The 25,509-nt window shown below is 35.1% G+C and overlaps 1 protein-coding gene across 2 annotated transcripts in view; it reads right to left on the bottom strand.

Moving 5' to 3' along the window:
* HSD17B4 (hydroxysteroid 17-beta dehydrogenase 4) overlaps nt 1-25,509 on the bottom strand; it is a 79,690-nt gene that overhangs the window by 38,128 nt on the left and 16,053 nt on the right. For both annotated transcript variants that reach the window (XR_009053980.1, XM_057736859.1), the window contains exons 4-15: nt 24,965-25,024; nt 22,996-23,017; nt 22,840-22,886; nt 21,194-21,278; nt 19,518-19,705; nt 13,860-13,951; nt 11,246-11,270; nt 9,501-9,629; nt 6,152-6,255; nt 4,508-4,744; nt 1,933-1,984; nt 348-419 (exon numbers count right to left, since the gene is read on the bottom strand). Coding sequence is in view for 1 of the 2 variants with exons in the window: in XM_057736859.1 (XP_057592842.1) it covers nt 348-419; nt 1,933-1,984; nt 4,508-4,744; nt 6,152-6,255; nt 9,501-9,629; nt 11,246-11,270; nt 13,860-13,951; nt 19,518-19,705; nt 21,194-21,278; nt 22,840-22,886; nt 22,996-23,017; nt 24,965-25,024 (1,113 nt within the window). In the remaining variant the exon portion in view is untranslated. The remainder of the gene's footprint in view (nt 1-347; nt 420-1,932; nt 1,985-4,507; nt 4,745-6,151; nt 6,256-9,500; nt 9,630-11,245; nt 11,271-13,859; nt 13,952-19,517; nt 19,706-21,193; nt 21,279-22,839; nt 22,887-22,995; nt 23,018-24,964; nt 25,025-25,509) is intronic.

The following is a 25,509-nucleotide window of genomic DNA, read 5'->3' on the forward strand; positions in this document are numbered from 1 at the left end:
GTCAATTGAGAGCTGTCTATGTATTCACTCCTGCCAAAACATAACCTAGGAAGCAAAATTCTCCTCTGTGTTTGCTATATCAGCCACATTTCTCACCTCTATGCTTTGGTTATATTGTTACTAATCCCCTGAAATGCCCCACTCTCCAGACTCCTACCCCAATCTAACCCACCCCCTCCCCCCTTATTTTCTGAAAGAAACTGTAAATTTTTAGAACACTAACCTTGCTTTCTCACAAACTGGAAGATAAACAGAAACTTATTAATCAGCTTCTATGGTAAAGTATCATGTTAAATACAAAGCCTATAAATCTAACAATATTATTATAAGAACTGAAAATGAGTTACCATCCATAAGAATTACTAAACCAGATCCTTTATCCAGGACATCAGCAACAATTGCCTCACATTTTAATTTTCCTAAAATGGAAAGTAAAACAATAAATAAATACATAGACTGTTTTAAAGACCGTAAGTTATATAAAGACATGAGAGAATTTAATATAACTTACACTGTAAGTTCAGCAAAACTAAAAAATCATGGTTTAGAATAATTTTCAATATAATGTTGAATCATAAACATTAAAAGCAATCAGAATACCTGAGTCACCAATTTGAAACATCAATAATTCTGATAAATTAGGTTGTAAAAAAGTAATAATTTTCAATCATTCAGTGAACCTTGAACTCCTTGGATACTAAACCAACCTTAAAAGAAATGTTAAAGGGTCTTCTCTAAGTGGAAAAGAAAAAGCTATAATGAGAATTCAGTATCTACACAAAAGGGAAAATTCCATTAGTAAAGGCAAACATCCAGGGAAGGCTGAGGCTCAACCACTTAGATAAGCTAGTACCAAGATTAAAAAACAAAAGATTGTAAAATCAAGTGTAATGACAATAATCAGTAAAGGGATAAACATGAAGATGTAAACTACAACATCAAAAAGACAAAGTGTGGGAGAAGCGAGTAAAAAATGTAGCTCTTTTAGAATATGTTTGAACTTAAAGGACTACCTGGTTTAAAACAAATATAGTTATAGATTAACATCTATGAACCCCACGGTAACCACAAATCAAAAATCTACAACAGATGCCCAAAAACAAAAGAGAAAGAAACACAAGCAGAAGAAAAGCATGAAACCACAAAGCAAGACACTAAAAGAAGAAGGTAAAAACAGAGAACTACAAAAACAACTAAAAACAAGTAACACTAACACTGAAATAGAACTATCCAGCCTTAAGCAATAAGAATTGTTTTTAAAAAAATTAAAATCTAAAAAAAAAATTAAAGTACAATTCTAGCTACTTGCTGACCTCTACATATTATGTGAAAAGAAAAAGACTTTTTTTTGTATTTTACCGCCTTATGTGGTCAGTATATAATTAATATTCAGACATCAGAGTAGCAACATAAAACAAATATATCAAATTAAAGTGAAAAAATAATGAGAAGCTTTACTGAGCAAATAAGATATTACTGAGAAAAATAAACTGATTATTCAAACAGCCTTGGTTTTACTTACTCTAAAAGAAAATAGAAAAAAGTTAATTTACAAGACATTCTGTATCTTTTAACATCATTTGCTTTATGAAAATCAGCACCAACACAAATACCTGGGAAAAGAATGAAGAATCACATTGATGGGAATCATAACTGATTATACACAATTACTAAGTTTAGGACACACAGAAAATGCTCCATTCAATTGCTGACCAGATGTTTAGTATTTTGAAGCAATTTATCAAATAAGACTATTCAAAAAGGACAAAGTTTAAGGTAACCAAAATAGGTACCAGTTAACATCAATCTACTCTAATGGCTGACATGCACATAAATAACTTATAACATGGTTTATTTAGGTCGCTCTATGCCAGTTTAACACATTGACACATTTGGAAGGTTAGTCAGAAAATAAAACGATCAAGAACTCACCTGCTCTGGGAAGTGGTTTATATAACTCCAAGTACTGCTCCCCATGAAGAACCTACATTAGGGTAAGCAAAATTTTATTAGTAGACTTTCTTTTTCCACAGGTTCTTCTATGGATACTACTAATCACAAGTGGCATCCCACTGTCCACACGCTCACATGACTCCTTCCCCCACATTATCTGTCTCAGTTTGGCTGCTACTTCTAATTGTGATTCTACCTTTGATTCAGAACCAATCAGTCCCCCAATCTAAAGACCGGCAGCTCTCTAGAACAGAAAAGATGCATTTGTGTTTGTGTTCTTTCTTGACATTCATAAATTCTTGTTGACCGATAACTGTAGATTATTTGCCAATGGAGACACAAAACTAGGTGTATTTCCAGTACTCATCACTGTGCCTGGAACATACTAAGTATCCAATAAATATCCGTTGAATAAAAACGGACAAATAGGTCAATACTAGTAAAGTAATTTCAGATCATACCTGCCAAATACAAACCACTCAACCAAAACACAAATATAAATCTTACAACCATGTTCAAAGTAAAAGCCCTATAAACGTCAGCATTTCCTTAGTGTAATATCTTACAGATTACCTACAAAGAGTAAATACTAAGAACCTGTGTAACTTCATAGCCACTAAACCTCAATGTTATCAAAGCAAGAATATAAAAATATGTGTTGGAAAACAATAGGACAGTAAAAACAAAACCTGACCCACATATCCAAATGACCACACTCCACTGCTATGGGACAGTTTAATTCCCAGTCTTCCTCAGAACCCAGAAGCGAAAAAGAAAAGGGGTGGGGGTAGTGATGGGAGGACAGATGGAGGACTGCCTCACTATCATACTGCCTGCAAACTCAAGGTCGGGAAGACTGGGATTCAAATCCCAAGACCGCTATCATTCCCAGCCACAGATTTTGAACACCATTCATGATTTCCAACTCCTTCCACCTCTGAGGAAGAATTCTGAAACATCTGCTTTAATTGTTTCTACTGACATTATCCCAACAGAAGAACCGTATGCAACAAATACCATGGGAGAGTGACTAAAACAAACTGCCTGGCATTGATTTCTTGCCTCCTTCCAAACTTCATCGAATACTTTAATAAAAATAAGCATAGATTCTCATAGATTCAGAGCAGCAATGAGCTAATCAATCCTCCAGTAAGTGGGTTCTCCAATCAGTCAAAATCACAGAAATCAGTTCATAGATCTATGATTCAACAATTACCCACTGGGCTCATGACCCGAACCTTACTTCAAGAAATAAAATATACCCCACCGCAAAAGCCTTCTCAGAATCGTTTGCTCCTTCCTTCTTGGAACAATTTATTCACTTTGCTTCCCAAATACCACATTCTCCTGATTTTCCTCATACCTCACCAGCCATTCCTTCCCAGTCTCTCTTGCTAACTCCTCATCTCTTCAACCTCGAACCACTACAGGATCCCCAAACTCAGGCTTTTCTCTACTTATGTTTGCACACTGGTGATTTCATCTAGTCTCATGTCTTTAAATCTCATTTAATGCTAAGAATCCCAGTAGGACCACCCCTCCAAACTCTAAACTCATATATTCAACCGCCCAGTTTACATCTCCACTGGAATGTATAACAGGCATCTCAAATCTGTCCAAAACCAACTCCTGATCATCCCCACCTTAAAGTAACTGTATATATCTATTTTATTACACATAGTAATATGTCATATGTAACTACTATACATATCAAATACAATGTATGTAATTAATTATATATAATATATGGATATATATGCATATATATCATCCAGTTAACCAGGCCAAAAATCCTCATCCTTGACTCCTCTGTCTTTCCATGCATATCCAGACTTGTGCTTGAATTGCTATGATAGACTCCAAACTGGTTTCCCACTTCCATGCTTGGCTCCCATATAACCTATTCTCCACAGAGGAGCAAAAACGAACCTGTGAGTGAACACAGCCAGATCAGATCACTCCTCAGCTCAAAGCACTACAAATAGCCTCCCATGTTAATCAGAGCACGAGCTGAAATTCTCATGATGACAAGAAGGCCCTCTTCTCCTACCACTGCTCCCTTGCTCGTTCTATGGCTGTATGCACCCCCTTGCTGTTCCAAAAACAAGCTAAGTATGCACCTGCCCTGGGCCTTTTACAGCAGTACTCTCTGCTTCAAATACTCTTCCCTCTTGCTCCTTCAACATTACCATCAGGTAAGGATTCTCATACCCATTTTATAGATAAGGAAATTGAAGCTTAGAGAAGTTATTTACCCGTGGTCAAATAGCATGTAATGGCGGAGAGAGAATGAACATTATGCCAGGGATGTGGGACTGTACACAATTATTCTTGTCTTCTTTTTGTTTGCCTTTTCAACTAACTCTCTACCCTTTTCCTCTTAAAAAGAAAAATCAAAAGACATGCTAAATCTTTATTCTTGAATCAACCACTATAAACTATTGCATTAATATACGCCCCACCCCCCGCACAAACACACACAGGATGTGACACTTACCAACCATATTTAAAGAAAGAGAAGAGGAGCAAAGTAAAGGTTGCTTATTATGCATACCTTTGCTAAGTTGATTGAAAGCCCAGGAATCTCTGCTAATCCTCCACCCATTATAGATTTTTGAGCTATAATGACTCCAAAGGTAGGCAAACAGGAGAAGTCAGAACTCCCTTCATAAATAAATTTCAAATCTTTTGGTTCCTTGATCGACGCTCCCACTCCAAGGGCATACATAATAGTGTCCAGTTCCGTATAAGATGAAGAAAATGGAGGAAGTTTATGGCCAATAGCTCCAGCCTATGGAACAATTGTGGAAAATTATTTTTTCACTGATATTCTTGTCAAAGCTTTAAGTTTTTTACTTTTCAAAACTATTAACTGCTACATACTTAGTTTTGTGAACAGAGTATCATTTTAGTGAATTTGATGAAGCATCATAATTGTTTCATTATATTTAATTTTTTAAATAAATACAATTCTAAAATACGGAAAAAGGCTTTATTTACAAATAAGTACTTTTTTATTGCCTGCTTCTTGCTAACAAATAGTATGTCTCATTTTCAACTTTCCTGTCTCTGGTGATGGAAAACTCTGTTAGTTCAGTGACTGTTAGCTACTCAAAATTATAAAAAATAACAAATTTATTATAAACAGGGATAATGAATGGCTCTATAAGATCTATTATATAAAAGTCAGTGTAAACAGATGAGGAAAACACTGCTTAATGCTTGCAAATTAGACTCCCTCATAATGGTTTTGGTTGAAATTAGATTTTACCTTAAGTTCCTACTCAGGACTGTCCTTTATCTAATTGGCTATTGTATTTTTCTATTTAGTAATGACATGCCAAGCTAATTTGTGAAGCATATATTAGGTTACCAAAAAATGATGTCCAATTTTTGATCACTTTCATTCTAAAGCAGGAGTCAGCAAACAATAGCTGAGAGTTAAGAATAGTTTTTACATTTTTTAAGAGTAGTCTAAAAAAAGAAAAAGAAGATTATGTGTCAGAAACAGTATGGGGTCCATAAAGCCTAAAACACTTACTCTCTGGCCCTTTACCAAAAGAGTTTGCCAACCCCTACTCTAAAGTAAAATCACATTTATAATCTGATCATCCTCTCAGGGTTACAATTAGATTATTTCATCACTATGTCTGTCCTAAGTCACAAAACCCCACAACTGAATGTGTCAAGAGACTTATTTCTCACTATTTATGTATTACAATTTAAAAAAAGAAGTACTGGAAATAGTTGATCAGCAAACTTCACAAGAGCCATAACCACAGTTCTATTAGAATTTCTGACACAAGGGGAGACCTTTTACTTGCAGCCAGGTTGAAATATTTACACTTTTCCTTAAAAGAAATGACTCAAAAGAGGCATTAAACTAAATATCCTTTTCTAAAAAGTTAGAAAGTAACTAAAGGTCAATTATCAAAGATGTTCCAACAAACAAAAAAGACACTTGTTTATTACACTGAAGAACAGAAAGTAAAAGTTACATTTAATTTTTTAGCCTTATGTTCATTCACATTTTATAAATATTTAGTACATGTTTTATAAAGTTTTAAGGTCACTCATCTTTAAGGTCACTCATAGCTTGGAAAATCATTTTTTACATGAAAGAAAAGAGAAAAGAAAAAAAGGAAAGAAAAAAAAATCTCCAGAGAAGGCAGAGCTTTAGGCTTTCTCCTCTACTTACAAATCCTGATGTGGCTGTTGATGTCACATGACTGGCAGGATTTGCTGAAATTCCTGCATCTGATTCTATTTTACTTAGAGCTTCAATTATACTGCCAAGTGAGTCTAAAAAAAAAAGATAATAAACAATAATAATAATAATACTTTTTTCCATCAACAGATGAATGGATAAAGAAGATACGGTACATATATACGATGGAATATTACTCAGCCATAAAAAAGAACCAAATTGTGCCATTTACAGTGACATGGATGGACCTAGAGATTGTCATATTGAGTGAAGTAAAGTCAGAACTAGATAAATACCTATGATATCACTTATATGTGGAATCTAAAAAAAAGGTACAAATGAACTTATTTACAAAAGAGAAATAGAAAGTCTGTAGAAAGTGACTAAAGGGCAATTATAGAAAATTTGTAGAAAACAAACTTATGGTTACCAAGGGGGAAAGGGGGAGGGGGAGGGATAAATTGGGAGATTGGGACTGACATATACACACTACTATATATAAAATAGATAACTAATAAGAAGCTACTGTATAGCACAGGGAACTCTACTCAATACTCTGTAATGACCTATATGGGAAAAGAATCTAAAAAAGAGTGGATATATGTATAACTGATTCACTTTGATGTACAGCAGAAACTAACACAACATTGTAAATCAACTATACCCCAATAAAAATTAATTTTTTAAAAAATCACTCCCCCTATGGCGTGGGAAGAGCATTTGCCTATGTGAAATACCTAGCCAGTTATTGTACATTGCCATGCAGTGACCTACAGGACAAACGTTCAGATTTTTCTTATATAGTTGAACTATATTTCATTTCACTGAAAAAAATTTTAAGTCATGAATGACTCAAGTCCATCAAATACAGGATAAATAAGGATGCACGAATTGAATTTTCTCTTTAGGATCACTGGAATTTAAATAAGACAGAGTGCTTTGGTAAACCTATTACATAAAGATCATAAAAGCATCATCTTTCAAATGTCCTAAAGAGCTAATGTTCCCCTGGTGAAATTCAAATAACCGTAAGCTATTTCAAAAAAAAAAAAAAAAAAAAAAAAAAAAAGCTTTTGTTACAGATGTGACTAAGAAAAGCTACAATATTTTAGATAATCATTCCTATAACATCCAGCAAGCCTGCTGCAGAACCTTCACTGCCATTCACGAACTGACTGTATGATGTCAGGCTATTGCAGGAAAAAATCGTGAATATACCAAAGATAACTGGGTGTTTCCAACATACTCTCCCCAGGTTATGATCCCAAGGAGGCTCTGAGCTTTGCAAAGTCTTTGAGTGATTTTACAACTCTGTAAAGTGGGATCCTAGTCCACAGACGTGAAATTTTTATCTGGTGGAAGGACAACTAATTTCCCTTCTCCCCTCCACCATCACCGCTCCTCCAGGATGCAACAATGTCAAGATTACCCCTGAGCTCTCTATACACGTAATAGCTCAGAAAATATTACTGAAAATTCTTCCAGAGAAAACCACCATTATGACCAGTGACTCTGGACAGAGTTCAGAAGCTGCTATTCTGGGATCTAACAGGTTAATAAAGGAAACTCATGGGGTATCCACATGTGCTGTAAGATTCCAAAAGCTCTGGGACCTTTCTGACAAACCTAGATATACAGGCCTCCTTCTAAACTCAGACAAAAACTATGACTAAACTGCAGAATGTGAGATGACCAGGGATATCTGACATTCCTGGTGACACTAGCAGAGAGGTTTCTTGCCTACTAATCCTCCTAACACCCCATTTAGGTTGCTGCCTAGATGGGAGGCTATTTAACTGAAAGTAACCTTGGTACAGGCTGACAGTATTGCACTCAAAGACAGACCACCTGAGTTAACTCTTGCCTCAAACACTGAGAAAGCTTGGACCAATTATTTAGCTTTTCTGGGATTTAGTTCCATCATCCGTAAAATGAGAACTCTGAAATGGGTGTTTGAAAAGTCTTAATTCTACAGAAAGTGTAAGATTTTTTTTTTTCTAACTGTACTTCAAATACTAGGAGTATCTTTTCATTTATAACTATATAGTTCATTGTTAGCTTTTTCTTTATATTAGTCTAATACTTTTAAGGCAATAAAGTAGAATTCTGACATCCAAGAAAAGTTTTTAAGGTATTTCTTCCTTTTTCCTTTTCCTCATTTTCACTGATAGGTGACTGCTATTCATAGACTAAATTTACCTCAAATATCAAAAGAAAGAAAGAAAGAAAATGCTACCACTAATGACATAACAATCATGTTATCCTCTGATTGAGAAAAGCACAATGAAAATTTCCGTGAGTATACCAGCAAACAGGAAAGCGACATCAGGATTAAAAAAAAAAATAGTCATTTTTCAGATATTCTTCTATCAAACATTAAATATAATACTAGGAGGGGGGAAAAAAGATTTTTCTATAAAACAATCCTGATTCATGATCTTTCCCAAAAAGGTCCTTTAAATTTCATACATTATATACATATGTGAGTTATACTAGAAAAAATAATGTGACTTTTATTAGTCATCTCTCCCTGTGGCATATCATAGTTGATTCAATAATTCAAAGTAACAAGCATTTACTAAATCCGTTCTATGACTTCAGCACTATGCTAGCACCAAATACAAAAGAAGGACAAAAAAGACACAATCTCTGCCTCCAAAGGAACTTACTATGCAGTTAAGAAACCACACACTTAGGAAACAGAAGCAGTGGAAAGCAGTCATGATTAGATGCTCAAGGGGTAAGAGTTCAGCTAAGAGAGAGATCAGTGATACTCGGGATATCTGGGGAGGTTTTGTTGTACATGTGGGGCTTGAGTTTTTCTAAAGAAGCACTGAGATTAATAGAGGTGATAGAAGGAATAAGGGACATCTTAGAAAGGCACAGAAACAGTAGCAAAGACAAAGTGCTAAAAGAAAGCAAAATCTATTCACTAGACAGAAGAGACCTAAGCTGAAATACAACAGCCTTAAATAAACTTCTGGGGAAGTAAAGAAAAATCAGGTCAGCTATGGAGCATGTGATTAGACAAGGCAAGACTCTGAAACCAACCATCAGACAGGGAATAAATGCACTGAGCACAAATGGGTAAGCACCATCCAACCATCCCCCAATCACACATATACCAAAAAACTAGGAGCATAAGAAAATTGAAAAATTGACAGTGGGAATAACATACATATCTTAAATTGGAGAGTTCTAATATCTACAGGAGCAGAAAATGTGCTCTAGGTGATTCAAGCGTGTAAGTTAGCACAGTTAAGAAGACAGTTCCACAAGAGAAGAGTGCTCTGTTCCTCTGATTCCCCAACCTGGACTGAATTGACTTGGCACTTTTTACCTTGAATTCTCTGTGGCTTGGTGGCATTATCAAAGTCACAGATCTTTGTCCAGTTAGCCTTCACTGCCTCAGGAGTCATTGGCTGAGTCCTCTGTCTTACAGTGGCTCCAAGGGTCCGCTCCCATCGTACTGGTTATAGAAACAAAACTAAGATACTGAACACAAAGTTTAAGAGGGAGACAGAAAGTACAATTCATGAGTCCCTGAATTTTTTTTTAACTTCAAGAAAAATGGAATTTGGAGAAAAGATTCTAACTTCTAAAGACTTTTACTACAAGCCTTTAAAATCCATTTTCTCTTAAAATAGCAAACGCATTAGGATAATGTCAAATTCCTTTTTCTATTATTTGAAGCTGAAGGGAAAACTTTTCTCTCCTCTGACTACACCAGATACTACTAAAGGTAGGATGAAATGCTGAACCAGAAGTTAAATTATATACAATCACACCAAATGACTGACTTCATCACCACAGATCACTTAGATAATACACTTCAAGGTAACAGAACAGAATAGAGCTTTGTTGAATTGCAAAGTGAAAACTAGTGGTGATAACAGGTCAAAGACTCCAGATGATCAAATTAATATATCAGACAGCCCAAAATAATTCTCCCTTTCCTCCCTTTGCTCTTCCTCCTTTTCCATGGGGAGTCAACTAGATTGCCCAGATTCACAAAAAATCATTGCTGCAGAAGTTCCATGGAGATAATTTTTAACACTGTTGCTTTTTCAAAAAGCCTGAGGAATAAATAACCACTAGTAACCTTATTTAAACATAATGGTTAGACTTTGATGATTACTAAATTGAGATTTGTCTTGAGGAATGACAGAAGCTTCTAGAGATTTCCTGTTGATAAAGTCCCATTCACAGCTTTTATTGCAACAACTGATCTTCCTTTCTTAAACAGATGTCATAAGACACTTAAAAATGTTTGAATAAGTCACTTCATAACTAGAGAGAACAGTCATTAATAATACTCTACAATACGCTGTAACAACGTCATCCAGTAATTGCAGCCTTTTAAATAATTCCATTAATTTTGATACCAGCATCCAACTGAAAACTTGAATTGGTATACTGGGACGTTCACAATTTTTAAATGCCGTAAAGCAATGATCCAATTTGGAGCCCACAAGGTTTAAGAACTGGGGGAAGAGAGGATCGAAGCCAGATGAATTTACTATTGGGCTGAAGGAAAATAATTTCTGTAGATTCAGCTGCAATTTCTCTTCTAGAAAGCTGTCCAGTGTGATTCCCCACTGTCTCCTCCTGATGTCTCATGCTCCAAGGAAGAAAAGAATCAATGAGAGAACTGGAGAACTTGCCAGTTGTGCCATCTAGGACAGGGCTCTTCCATCTTTTCAACAAAAACACCCTCCCTCCCACTCACTTCTCTGCTGAACAAGCATGTGGGGTGTCAGAGACATGGGAAGACAAAAAACATCAGTATAAAGAGAGACTGTGCTGTCTGAAGAAACAGCCAGTTCTGAATAAGACAGGACACATATTGAATAAGAACTGCTGACAGGAAAAAAATTGAAAAGAGTCTTGAAAATGCCACAGGCCTGCAGGACAACTCCCATGTTTTAGAAGACCTGTAGCTATAACAATGTCTGAGTTTGATTATACATGCACTAGATTCAATGGTTAGGCATTTGACAAGGTCTTTACCCAGCTCTAACTGGATATGCAGGTTTAAAGTTATGGAAGTAATGTATGGCAAAGCAAAAACCAAAAGAGACTTACATTTTCCAATCCATCCTGCTCCAACCTACCAAAAAGAGGGGGAAAAAGTTATACCATCTAATGTGAAATTACTAATACAATTTTCAAAATTTAAAAAACAGGTAGCTATCTCTTTAAGAGCATCAGAATGCTAGATGACAACGCATGAAAATAACACAGCTCTACAAAAGTCCATTGGCCCTCACGACTTTGCACTATTCACGTTATCAGAGCAGAAAAATAAAGCAGCACAATATGGTAGAAATGCATGTAGTAGAAAAGCATGACTCTACACAGAAACCAAGTTGTGATACCAGTTCTTCTACTGACTAGCTGTGTGACCCTGGTCAAATTATTTGACTTCCCTAAACTCAAGATTCCCCTGATGAAAAATTAGGATAATAATACACTCTTCATGAGGTCACCATGAAGGTTAAACCATATAAACACCAAATTTGTCCAGCACATCATTTGAAATACATGTCCCTCTAGAAAGACTTAACGAATAAAAAAAATTAAAAGCAAAGAAAAAGAAAACCAGGATTTGACTTAATCAACTACATACAGTCATTTGAATGAAACACCTTTATACAGAGATAAGGCAAATGACCAAATATATTAATCACCATAAAAAGATATTTTTTCCAGAAGTCATTCAAGGAAATCCTCAGAAGAAAATGTCTGATGTAAAAAAATCTGTTCGTCATATCTTCAAACACCACAACTACAGCGTTCCACATGTATATAACAGAAGAAAACGTATCAGCAGACAGCACACTTCTCAGTGGCACTAGGCTCAAGGGTATGGCTTTTTAATCACTCTTTCCTTTATGGATATTAATAGGCCAATCGGCCTTGATGCTGTCAGAGTAAAGTGGCAGTGGTACTGATAACAGGCAAGAAAAATATCATCTTATACCATATTTGGGGACTGCAGCAACAAGCTGCAAACTCCTCTCAGGTGCTAGAAACAACAGCTCCAATTGATCCCAAATATCTCTATCTGCCACCCTAGACATCTACCAAAACTTTGCAAACAAAGTGGCAATTTACGTTCAAGGTTTAAGTCAGGATATTACCCACCTCTTACTGTATTCTGTACTCAATCTCGCATACCGAATTTTAGTTCCTTACTAAAAATGTTCACAATATAGTAAAATAAAACAACACCATACAAAACTTCATCTATAGCATTATCCTAGTTATCTGTGTATGCTTGGGTGTGTGTGTAAAATGCATATCTAAAAAAAAGACTAGTCATGTAAAATGCACACCTAATAAAAGACTGGAAGAGAATATAATGATACAGAAACATATTAATAGGAATTATCTCTGGATAGTGGTAATGTGGGTGATTTTTATTTTCTTCTATATACTTCCCTGTATATTTGAAGTTTTCTACAAAAAGCATACATTATTTTTGTTCACAGAATTAATAACAAATATAAATGTAAAAGACAGAAAGTTTTTTTAAAATTCCTTAATGAGAGAAAAGACAGGCAGGCCCAGTTTTGAGCTCCACATGGCTTAATGCTGTTTCCTCTTCTGATAGTCCAGAGTTGTAATGTTCCTTCCACCTCTAATTTGCCACAATTCACAATCAATGACTGTGATTAAGAAAGTGGAGGTACCTATCTCCGCTTAGACATGTGTAGACTTTTCTTCATTTACTGAACAGCTTTTTATTCAAATAAATCAGGCTAATATATCATTCACTTCAAACGGAGCCAGGTTATTTTACTACCCAGACATATTTTTGGATGTCACATATTCCACATACAACAGGTTTATTATATTACCACAGAGACTCAAATAAAGGGGGGTGGCCTAAAATATAACAGGTCATGCTAGAAAAGAAAAAAGAGACCAAACTCAAATGAGGACTCAAAAACGTATAAATCAGCATAAAGAAATCTAAAGAGACTTTGACTATAGAGGGAAAACTGGATCTCACTGGATGGTGGGATTATGTGTGGTTTTTATTTTTACAACAAACATTTAAAGCTTTGCAACAGGGAAAAATAGAAAAGTTTATTTCTAAAGTTAAAATAAATAATAAGTTGTGTCTACTGACCTATCAAACCCAGAATTGAATTCTTGCTATAATGATATAACAGTTAAAACTGAGGGGTGACTGCTGTGTATGCTAAGAGTTTAAAAATATGATTTCCAGTTCTCACAACAAAACCCCAAGAAAACTAAAATTTAGGGAGGTTAATTTGTACAATATTCCAGTGAGCCAGCAACTACCAGAGCAAGAAATCAAACCTGGCCTGGCTGTCTTTAAACCAACAGCTCTAACCCTTCACTTTACTACTCAGCCTCTCTAACCAGATGAGACTTTCTGTATTTGACTAAACACATCAAACCAGTCACATTTTCATTTGACAAGAATATTAGAAATGAAGAACTAAAGAAAAATAAAATTTACAAAGCTGTTACTGTCTCAAAAAAGGATATTAGTCATGCTTGTTCCTAAACTATAACATAGACATAATATCAAAAAATATATGTGATATCAACTGATATAGATTTTTACAAATGTGAACAATTGGAAAATACTAACTTTTGAATCATTTTTTATACTGAATTACACAAATATTGCTTTGGGAGAAAGTAGAAAGGTGCAGAATACCTCAAACAAGCCACCATTTTCCTCACAACTCTCATGGCAAAGCCAAAGGACCAGGGGTGCCACATAATCCGGCTTCAGAGCGTCCACGAACTCTGAAATAAATAGCAAGAAAAAAAAAACTATAAACCAGAATATGTACATATTCAATCAATCATTTTACTTTCTGAAAATTCCTTACTTATAAAATTATAGGTTCAGAGACTTTTTAAGTAGATAAGAAAAAATTAGATATATGTAATTAATTAGTATTAACATCCAAGGCTTTTAGAAGAATCTTTTCATCCTAATGGAGACATTCAGGCTTCTAACATAGAAGGCATCAGACATACCTTTCCAAGATGGGTAAAGTACTGTTTAGAAGACAAGTTAAAGCTGGCTCGGCAAAGACTGGCAAGCATAGGCATACATAGCCTAAGGAACTTAGGTACCATTTATCCCCAAAATTATTTTGCTCTCCCACAAGCTAGAAAATTACAAAACAGCATTGACAACTGTAGTAACAGTAAGATAGTGATGTAAAATGGACCTTGCAACCATTACTGATGAGTCACAAAGTGTAAGAAACATTTTCCTACTGCATACTTTCTGTGAGCAACTTAACAGAGCAGAAAGGTACTCCACAAGGAGCATGAACACCTAGATTCTACTGCTGGCCAGTGCCATGTAGGGCACTGAGCACATCACTCAACTCTCCTGGACATGTGTCTGCATCTATAAGATGGTAATTAAAATGCTTTCCTGCCTATTCTACCAAGTTGCTCTAAGGCTCAAATGAATATAATTTGTTAATACATCTTATAATCTTTAAAGAATCAAATAAATGTAAATTTTAATTGTGAACTGACAAAATATGGTTTTATATTTTGAAGTGACAAAGATGACATTTACAGTCCCTGTAAATTAAAGAACAGCTCTAAAAACCTTTCAGTTTATGGTATTCCTGACCCCAGAAAATGGGAGATAACATATATTTGTTTTAATACACAAAATCTGAAGTAATTTATTAAACATCAGTAAATAACTAATACAACTTGGGAAGTTAGTTCATGGGTATTCACCCTAAGATTATGTTTCATTTCATGTAAGAAACATGTAAGTTACATACATGAATTTCCATTTATCAAATATATTTCAAAGAAGGAAATGGAATTGCAAATGTCTCCACACATTACTCATAACACCTGATTCTTTAACAAATAATTCCTTTGATAGCCTGTAAGTGAATATTGCAGAGGAAGAGAAGAAAAACAGAGGCAAAATAAATTTTCAGCTTTTTCTAAACTTTAAAAGAGTCATAAATACCAAAATTTAAAATAATGGAAATTTAGAATCTGAAGGTTCTTTTAAAACTGAAGAGTCCTTTAAAAATGATCTACAACAACTCTCTCCTTTTACAGAAGAGGAAACAGGTCCAGAAAAATTAAGTTATTTGTCTAAAGTAGATCTTATTCTCCAAATATCTTTCACTAGAGTTTTGGTGGGCATAAAAGATATTACATTAAACATTGACCTAACATCTCTAGAGGTAGAGACCTGTCCAAACTAACAGAAGCTACATCCTCAAAGGAAAGCAAATTTAAAAGCTAAAGTTTTCAATATTTTCTTGAAAACTTGCTGCTTCCCCAAGAAAGTCTACAGCTGATGGCAAAAAGTGACTAAGGTAGAAGTCTAGCAAAGAAATGATAAGCATAAAATTCTAAATAGTGGTTATCTCTTGGCATGAAGCAGAGGAACAGCATAGAAGGTATAAAGTTAGATGCAAGTAATGTTCCAGTTCATGGGTTGAGCATTGAGTTCATGACTATGCATTACATTTTGATGTTTTACTTCTTACCAGCAACCTACACTGTTGTGCATACATATGTAGTGTTATACTTAAAAGCGAAAAGAAAGTGAATGGTATCTGTCCTTCATGTAATCCAGTTCTTTAACAAGAATTCCTTCAATAAGATATGAGAGTATAAAGAGTTTTTTAAATAAGGGACTTTTTTAAATGGCCATGGTGGCAAGGAAAAGGAGAGAAAAACAGATCTCAGGTACAAATAACTACTCTACACTAAAGTAAACTGGTTAGGCACAGCTCTTAGGAAAAGCTAGCAAGTATATACTTACTTGGTGTTTCAAATCCCAACTTCTAAAATGAATGTTAGCTCAAATGTGGAATGTAAAATGCTACTGTGAATAAGCATTTGTGTCCCATGAAGCAGCTAATTTTAAAATAATTTCACTCATCAATTGTTTTGTACTGTTTCACAGAAGCTACTTTTAAAGTATTATAGATATTATCTTTTTATAAATATGTTAAAACCAGGAGTATCAGAAATCATACACAGTTTTCCATCAACCAAGTATTCTATTTATTATATAACTAAACAAATAAGCTTTGGCTCTCAATCATACATTTAAATTTTTAAGTTAAAATTTTATGTTTCATGTTTGCAAAGAACAAAGTTGGAAGACTCACATTACCTGATTTCAAGACTTACTATAAAACTGCAGTAATTAAAACATCACGGTATTGGTAAAAGGACAGACCCACGGATCAATACAACAGAATAGAGAATCCAGAAACAGACCCACACATTTGTGGTTAACTGATTTTCCACTAAAGTGCAAAGGTAATCCAAATCAAGAATGAGGAATAGTCTATAGGACAAGTGAACTGGTAGTTTCTTCAAGAAATAACTGGTACTTTTTTAAAAAGGAGAAGGAACTACTACATGTTAAATGAAACAAGAGATGTAGTAACAAAATGTCTGTGAACTTTGTTTAGATCCTTGTGGAATAAACTAACTCTAAAAAGATATTTTTTAGATAAGTAGGAAGTTGTAATATAAATTTTGTATTAAACAATGTTAATGAATTATTTTGTTTGGTGTGATATTGGCATTGTTATAATGTCTATATCTGTTAGAGATGCCATTTCCAAGGATTTATTAGGTGAGATATAATATCTAAGATTTGCTTTGAAATATTACAGAGAAAAAGGGAGAGGGTAACAAAATAAATAAATCAAAATAAATAAATACATAAATAAAACAATATCATTTTGAAATATGCCCAGGACATTCTATTCTCCTTAACAAAGGCCTATCCTCAAGGGAAACTACCAGAGACTTATCTAACCAAAGGGAACAACAATTAGACTAGCAGAGCACCTCCAGCCTTCCTGTCTCAAATAAGGGGAGAAACAAAAAGGCTAAAAAACTCATCTGAAGGTCAGAGTCCAGGGACTTTGACCTGCTAAAAAAAATGGAGATTTAATCATAACATTATACAACACTTCCACTCCCCATAACTTACAGCCACTTCAACAAGGCTCCAGTATAACAATACTGCATTGCAACTGAGAGAGTTGCAAATACATACTCTCTTTAATAGAGTATCTAGGGAAACCCAAAGACAACAGGGGGCACACAAAAAAGGATGAAGAGGAAAATGTAGCCTCTGACACCAACAGCTACAGCAACCAATAAACACAACCTAACTCCTAGCCAGATAAACATAAAACCTCACAATAAAGTTCTATATCGCACACTTTCTACTACCCCAATACATCATGTGCAGTTTTTCAACAAAAATTTCAAAGCATGCAAAAAGGTAAGAAAAGTACAGGCTGAAGAGACAAAGTAAGCATCAGAACCAGCCTCAAATATAGCAGAGATTTTGGAATTATCAAACTAGGAATTTAAAATAACTGTGGTTAACATGCTAAGGGCTCTAATGTAAGGGCTCTACTGTAAGCAGACAGAAGGAAATGCTATGGAAAAAAAATCAAAAGGAAATGCTAAAAAGCAAAAACAAGGTAACATTGTGAAATGGGGGGAAAAATCAGTAAGCTTGAATATATGTCAATGGAAACTTCCCAAACTTAAATGAAATGCAAAGAGAAAAAAGGACCAAAAAAAAAAAGGAACAGAATATCCAAGAACTGTGGTATAATCACAAAAGATATAACAGGCACATAATGGGAATGCAGAAATACAAGAAAAAAAAGAAAAAGGAAAGAAAAAAAAAACAGAAGAAATATTTGAAGTAGTAATGACTGAGAATTTTCTAAAATTAGTGACAGATACCAATCACAGATCCAGGAAGCTCAGAGGGTATCAAGCAGTATATTGCCAAAAATCTACACCTATTATTATGCATACTATATTCAAACTACAGAAAAAACAAGGAGAAAATCTTGGAGGAACACAGAGGGAAAAAAATACCTTACATATAAAGAAACAAGGAAAGAATTATGTCAGGCTCTCCTTCAGAAACCATGCAAGCAAGAGAAAAGTAGAGTGAAATATTTCAAATGCTGAAAGAAAAAGATTACCAACCCAGAATTCTGCACCCGGTGAAATTATCCTTCAAAAGTGCAAGAGATTAAGAGAATAAAAAAACAAGCTACAGACTGGGAAAAAATATTCGTAAAACACATATCTGATAAAGCACTTATTTCCAAAATATGCAAGTAACTCTTAAAACTCAACAGTAAGAAAACAAAGAACTCAATTTAAAAAATGAACAAAAGATAAGAACAGACACATCACCAAAGAAGTCAAATGGCAAATAAACACTGAAAACAATGAACAACACCCTGTCATTAGGGAACTGCAAATTAAAACAATGAAATACCACACATACCCATTAAAAGAACTAAAATGCAAAAGACTAACAATAATCAATGCTGGCAAAGATGTGGAGCAACAAGAACTCTCACTCACTGCTGGTGGGAAAGCCCTTCTGGAAGACAGTTTGGAAACTTCTTACAAAGCTACGGACAGTCTTACCATACAATCCAGCAATCATCCTGCTTAGTATTTACCCAAATGAGTTGAAAACTCCTGTCCACACAAACACCTGCACACGAATGTTTATAGCAGCTTTACTCATAACTGTCAACAACTGGAAACAATCAAAATGTTGGTCAACAGGTAAAGGAATAAACAAATTGTGGCACTTCCACACCATGTAATATTATGCAGTGATAAAAAGCAATGACCGTCAATCCTTGCAGATATTTGGGGAAAAGAGGAGAGGCATGAAGAGATGGAACACAGGAGATTCTTAGAGAAGTGAAACCACTCTGCATGCTCTATAATGGTGGGTACATAACATTATGCATTTGTGAAAACCCATATGATTGTGCAACCTAAAGAGTGAGCCCTAAAGTAAACTATGAACTATAGTTAATAGTAATGGAACAAGACTGGTTCATCAATTGTAACAAATGTAGCACACTGATGTAAGGTGTTAAAAACATGGATAACTGTGTGGGAGGAGGAGTATATGGGCACTCTCTTTACTATCTGCTCAATTCTTCTATAAACTGTTCTAAGAAACATAATCTATTAATTTTTTAAATAATTATTATAAAACAGTAAAAATGCTATTCCTCATTCTGTTAAAAAAAATTTATGTATGTATGTACATATGTCTACCTACACAAAAAGAAAGTTTATCTCAGTGTGGTAGACTTATGGCTCATTTTTTATTTTTTTGTTTGTGCTTTCCTAAATTTTCTATAATGAACATAAATTATACATAATGTTTTTTTTAAATCGTAGGGAATTTTTTTAGCTACTCAAAAAATTATATACTTTTGCAAAGCTTACTCCACACAGAGATGTGGGGAACAGGACTGAAAAATCTAAACAAACTGCTTACCTGTAGGCAAAATATTCTGGGTCATCCGTGATCCAGCAGTAGGGGCAATAGCGTTACAATGAATGTTGCTCTTCGCGCCTTCAATTGCAAGACAATTTGAAAGGCCCAGGAGACCCAGCTTTGCAGCAGAATAATTTGCCTGGCCAAAGTTGCCATATATTCCTGAAGCTGATGAAGTCATAATGATCCTAAAAGGAAAATCAATCTCTCAATATCATCTTTTCTATGTCTTGACATTGTTGCAACTCTAAGCATTTATTTTCTTTTTCATTACTATTATACCTGTCAAAAGCAACCGTGTATACTGCCATTAGATTCTTTTTTTTAATAGTTTCTTTCTTTCTTTCCTTTTTTATTTTATTTTATTTTATTTATTTATGTATTTACTGGCTATGTTGAGTCTTTGTTACTGCGCGGGCTTTCTCTAGTTGCGGCAAGCAGGGGCTACCCTTCGTTGTGGTGCACAGGCTCCTCATTGCTGTGGCTTCTCTTGTTGCAGAGCACAGGCTCTAGGCGCGTGGGCTTCAGTAGTTGTGGCACATGGGCTCAATAGTTGTGGCTCACGGGCTCTAAAGCGCAGCTTCAATAGTTGTGGTGCATGGGCTTAGGGGCTCCACAACATGTGGGATCTTCCTGGAGCAGGGATCGAACCCGTGTCCCCTGCATTGGCAGGCCGGATTCTTAACCACTGCACTACTTAGGAAGCCCTGCCATTAGGTTCTTAAAGTCTTGATTCATATATCTAAATTAGTATTAATAATAAAAGTAATCTCTCAAAGTTCAACTACAAGATTTTATTGTTTTAAAAAGAATCTCTGGTCAGGACCAAATGAATTCAAATGTAAGAATATATATTCATTATCTACTGAAAACAGCAGTAAGTATTGATAAACATAAACTGCCAACATACAAGTTAAAATTTTAGTAAGAAATATTAGATCATGAAGTTCTAATTCTTTAGTCTGCATCACTTTGCTCCTTTCCCCTTCTGGATAATGTTAAATGCTTCATATTAAAACAGTATCATCTCATAATCTAACCTAATCTCACTTACTCTGCTTAGTAGAACTAGTAAAGTAAATCATATCATTTACTTTCAGAAACTGTTAGTATCAGGATACACTAGAAATCTCCAATAAGAAGAGGTATCACAAGCAATTTACTTCTAGTAGATGTGTGTGAACCCTAAGTTAACAGGAGTAGCTTTAACACTAGAGCACGTAGGGCCACTTACTAGGTCTGCCACGTCTGAGTCATGTAGACACAACTATAAGAGTCCTACCATTCCCAGTTTATAAAGACTAACTCATGTCTGACCAGTGTCAGCCAGTAGAAAACAGCCACTCATCTCTCCCCAGTTGGTCACTGGACATACGAAATGATATTTTGGTTAGAGAATAAAGTACAGCTGAATCCTCAATGTTTGTACTGCTAAAATATCAGAGAATAGCAGGAAAATCATTAATGATGAAAAGTAGGAGGTGAGAAAGTTGTTCAGCTCAGTTAATCTGTGACTGACACCAATTTAATGGGGAGGCATGTGCCAAAACTACATTTAAAAAGCCTGTGCATATATGAAGATGTATTTCTCAATGTCAAAGCAATTCTTTTCCTCTGTACACAAGAATACACACACAACATCTCCAATCCCTCCTGACAGCCACATACAACTCTACCTTCCAAACTTCTGTTTCTTCATGTGATCCCATGCTGCCCGGGTAACCAGGAATGAGCCCCGCAAATGAACTCTCTGGATTATATCTAAAATAAGACATTTTTATCATGAATATTGTCAAAAATTAGACAGACTTATCTCAGAATCAACATAAGCAATGATTTACTTATACAAAGGTATTCGTTTTATACCTAGCATTCAAAATGAACTATTGTCACATTGAACTCTGAGTAATCATTTTTGCTTTAGCTCTAATTACATAACCAATCAAAAATTCATACTCATTTTGCCTATAACTTACAAGTAGATTACAACTTTATCATAAATACAATGCCATCTAAATATGACGCCTGTACACATCTAAATACAATGCCATCTTTAATTTATGCCTATTTTATTGATATAAAAATTCATTAATACAAATACCGAAGAATTTTACATACATAATCGGGACTCAACACAAACATTAGTTAAAGCATAATCAAAAACCACCCAGTTCATCATCAAGAAGTGTTTATAAAATGCTCAGAATATCCCTAAATCCCTCTGTTTACCAGGGTTTGCAAATGAGTTAGTGAGAATTGGAAGGGGCGGGATGGGGCTATAGGAAACAGGGGACGGGGAAGAGGGAAAAAGAGAGGCAGAGAAGCCTGTTTTTAGCAATGTTAACCTAATGAACAGATAACCTGGAGGATGATTCAGACAGACAAGCAACTCTAGATTGATTGACTGATTGATCTTTTACAACTCTAGATTTAATCTTACTCTGATGAAACCGGAAGAGGAAACACTCCAGCCCCATCAGGGCTCAAAGGACTTACTTACCAATGTACGTCCGCTTTGCCAACAAATCCTATCTTTCTCAGCTCCTTTTTTATTCCAGTTATTAAAAGGGAAGAGGAAACCAAAAGCCTGTCTTTGCTTAATTCTAAGTCAAAAAGATATCTTGCTTCTTCCAAAAGAACTTCTGGCAACATTTCCCAGAAACATGCCCTATAAACAATGATATAATTCATCTCAGTTACCATGCCTGCCACTGTTTCAGCCGCCAACGCTTGTTTTAGTTCTGATAGCCAATGAAAGTAAGGGCAAAAAAGAGCAAACAGGAAAAAAAAATTTCATAACTGTGATTGTTCATTATCTAAACTCAATCTTTCCAACATGACATTCCTAACGGAAAATTTTCCTACTTACTAGAAGTTTCAAAATTATATCTAGATTTTTCTCACCCAGTTCTCAGACCTTCATCATTTTTAGTGCCTGAGACTCTCTTCCATAGCCTGCTCTTGCTCTTGAAATAAGAATCATCAACCAGACAAGCATGCAGAAGGCTGTCAGAAACAACTAATACCACAAGAAAATGCTGATAATCTCTCAAAGGGAAAAAGGGAAACATGAAAGACACGAAAGCCTTTTGGATAACTTCTGCCAACAGATTTTAATTTTTCTTTAACTTATCAAATGTTAAAAAAAAGGTTACTTCCAACTGTTCATCATTTTCAATTGGAAAGCTTATTCATCACTTACATTAGCAGAAGCAAAAATAGGTAGAAGCAAGTTTTTCCTTAAGTGTATAAATGTATCAAATATTAGGAGGCTAAATGGATAAGTATGTTTCACAGAGAATATATATTTAAAACAACTTACCCCAGTCTTCATCACTTATTCTACCAAAGGAACGGTCCCTCAGAATTCTAAAAAATTGGTATTATATATGTTGAAAAGAGAAAGTAAACACTTAAAAAAAAAAAAAAAACTTCACATGGACATGATTTTATTGGAAATGAAAAAAGAAATACTTACCCAGCATTATTGATCACAACATCTACAATATAAAAACACCCAAGTCACAAATATAAAAGCAAGCATATTAATTGGCATTTGCTTACAACTCACATTTCTTTCAGAAGTGTTTCTCCACCTCCACCCCCCACCCCCACACTGGAAACATAGATATAATAGGTAACAAGTGCTAGCAGAACAAAATTTTATACTGTAGCAAAAAAAATCCGATTCACGAAAGCACAAGTATCATATTATATTAGTGCTTTCCTCTCAAATCTACATATCTAAATTTTCTACCTCTACCCTCTGCCGAAATCCTAAGAGTTTATTTACAGAATTAACAGTCACACAACTCTTAGGTTCTTAGAACTCAGCGGTAGTCGTTAGCCACCCCTCACTTAACTTCAAAATTCACTGGGAAAGTTAAAAGTTTAAAAGATTTTTCCTTGCCACTCAAAAGTCAAAAGCCCAGAAAGAAAACTGCTACAGTTAGAAACTGATGGCCTATCTTGATGCATAATTGCATCCTCACTATAAAAAGAAAGGGATTGTTTTTTAAGGTTCAGCCACCATCTTGTGGCTATTTTCACCTTATGAGTTCAAAGCTTTGTGGTCTCTATTCCTGTGTCAGACGATATATGGACATGTCTCATAAGCTCAACAAAATATAGCTAGAAAAATATATATGCTAGGCCAAAAAAAGGGGAGGAACACATTCAAACTAAAAAAGTCAACATTTTTCACACTGTAAACATGTTGGGCTTATCTGCAGTAGTTTCCCACTAGTAATTCAATAACCTTCTACTAACGATATATCAGACTAAGTAAAATTAAACAATATATTTGAAATGCCTTGAAACACTTCTTCAAAATAAAGATTTTTATTTTATGTAATTCATTTTAGTTAATTAGCAGGATAACGAATCATTTAAATCAGAATCATAATTATCCAAAATATTCCACTGAGTCCTCCATTGCTGAAATGCTGATTTACTTTTTATTTTCTAAATATATTTGGGGTATGATTAAATTATTATAAAAAGGAAACTCAGAGAATGCTTACAAGTTGTTTTGTTTTGTTTTTTAATTTATTTATTTATTTTATTTTATTTTATTTTTGGCTGTGTTGGGTCTTTGTTGCTGCTTGCAGGCCTTCTCAAGTTGTGGCAAGTGGGGGCTACTCTTTGTTGTGGTGTGCAGGCTTCTCAGTGCGGTGGCTTCTCTTCTAGAGTACAGGCTCTAGGTGCACAGGCTTCAGGAGTTCTGGCACATGGGCTCAGCAGATGTGGCGCACGGGCTTAGTTGCTCCACAGGGCATGTGGGATCTTCCCGGACCAGGGCTCAAAACCATGCCCCCTGCATTGGCAGGCAGATTCTTAACCACTGTGCCACCAGGGAAGCCCCTACAAGTTTTTTTAAAGGCCCTTAAAGGGGACTTCCCAGGTGGCACAGTGGTTAAGAATCCACCTGGCAGTGCAGGGGACATGGGTTAAATCCCTGGTCTGGGAAGATTCCACATGCCGTGGAGCAACTAAGCCCGTGCACCACATCTACTGAGCCTGTATGCCACAACTACTGAAGCGCCTACAGGCCATGCTCTGCAACAAGAAAAGCCACTACACTGGGAAGCCCACACACCACAACAAAGAGTAGTCTCTGCTTACCACAACTAGAGAAAGCCCACGCACAGAAATAAAGAACCAACGCAGCCAAAAATAAAAATAAATAAATTTAAATAAATAAATAAATAAAATAAAGGCCCTTAAAGTACAAAAAAATATAAAACAAACTCAATACACACATGCATAAAAACTGTCACCTCAAGCCCTTTGTGGAATAAGATAGGGTACATAAAAAAATTAAATTTTTAAACAAATCTAAAATTTGATTACCAAGGAGTTTTTAATAAACAAAAGTAAAATAAAAAATATTTCATTAGAAAGGTAGAAGCTGCTCTGTTAGTAGCATAAATGCAAAGAAACATCACCTATTCTTCCGAAAGCATCCAGTGCTGTCTTCACAACCTTCTCTCCTGCTTCCACTGAATCTGAGGGAAAAGGAAATTAGGACAAAACTTCAGTAATATCCCTCACAAGTGAGTTACAAATTCTGTGGATCCGAGCACATGACAGATACTAGTCACTCAACAGAACTCATTTCCAAGAAAAATACATTTATATTCCAGGCACGTAACAAACTAACACGTAGATGATCTATGTTATAAAAGAAATTTAGTCTCTAAGACAATTCTTTAACCTACCAAAAAAAAAGAAAAAGAAAAAAAAAAAAGGAGAGGGGGGTTAAATAAGAAGTATCTGTCAAATAACATCTAAGACAGCACTGTCCAAGAGAACTTTCTGTGAAGATGGAAATGTCCTATTTCTGCACTAATACAGTAGCCACTAACCATATGTGGCTACTGAGTGCTTGAAATGTGGCTACTATGACACACTGAATATTCAATTTTATTTCATTTCTACCGAATTTTTTTAAAAATTTTATTTATTTATTTATTTATTTATTTATTTATTT

Source organism: Hippopotamus amphibius, chromosome 1 (assembly GCF_030028045.1).
Source record: "Hippopotamus amphibius kiboko isolate mHipAmp2 chromosome 1, mHipAmp2.hap2, whole genome shotgun sequence".
Classification (NCBI taxonomy): domain Eukaryota; kingdom Metazoa; phylum Chordata; class Mammalia; order Artiodactyla; family Hippopotamidae; genus Hippopotamus; species Hippopotamus amphibius.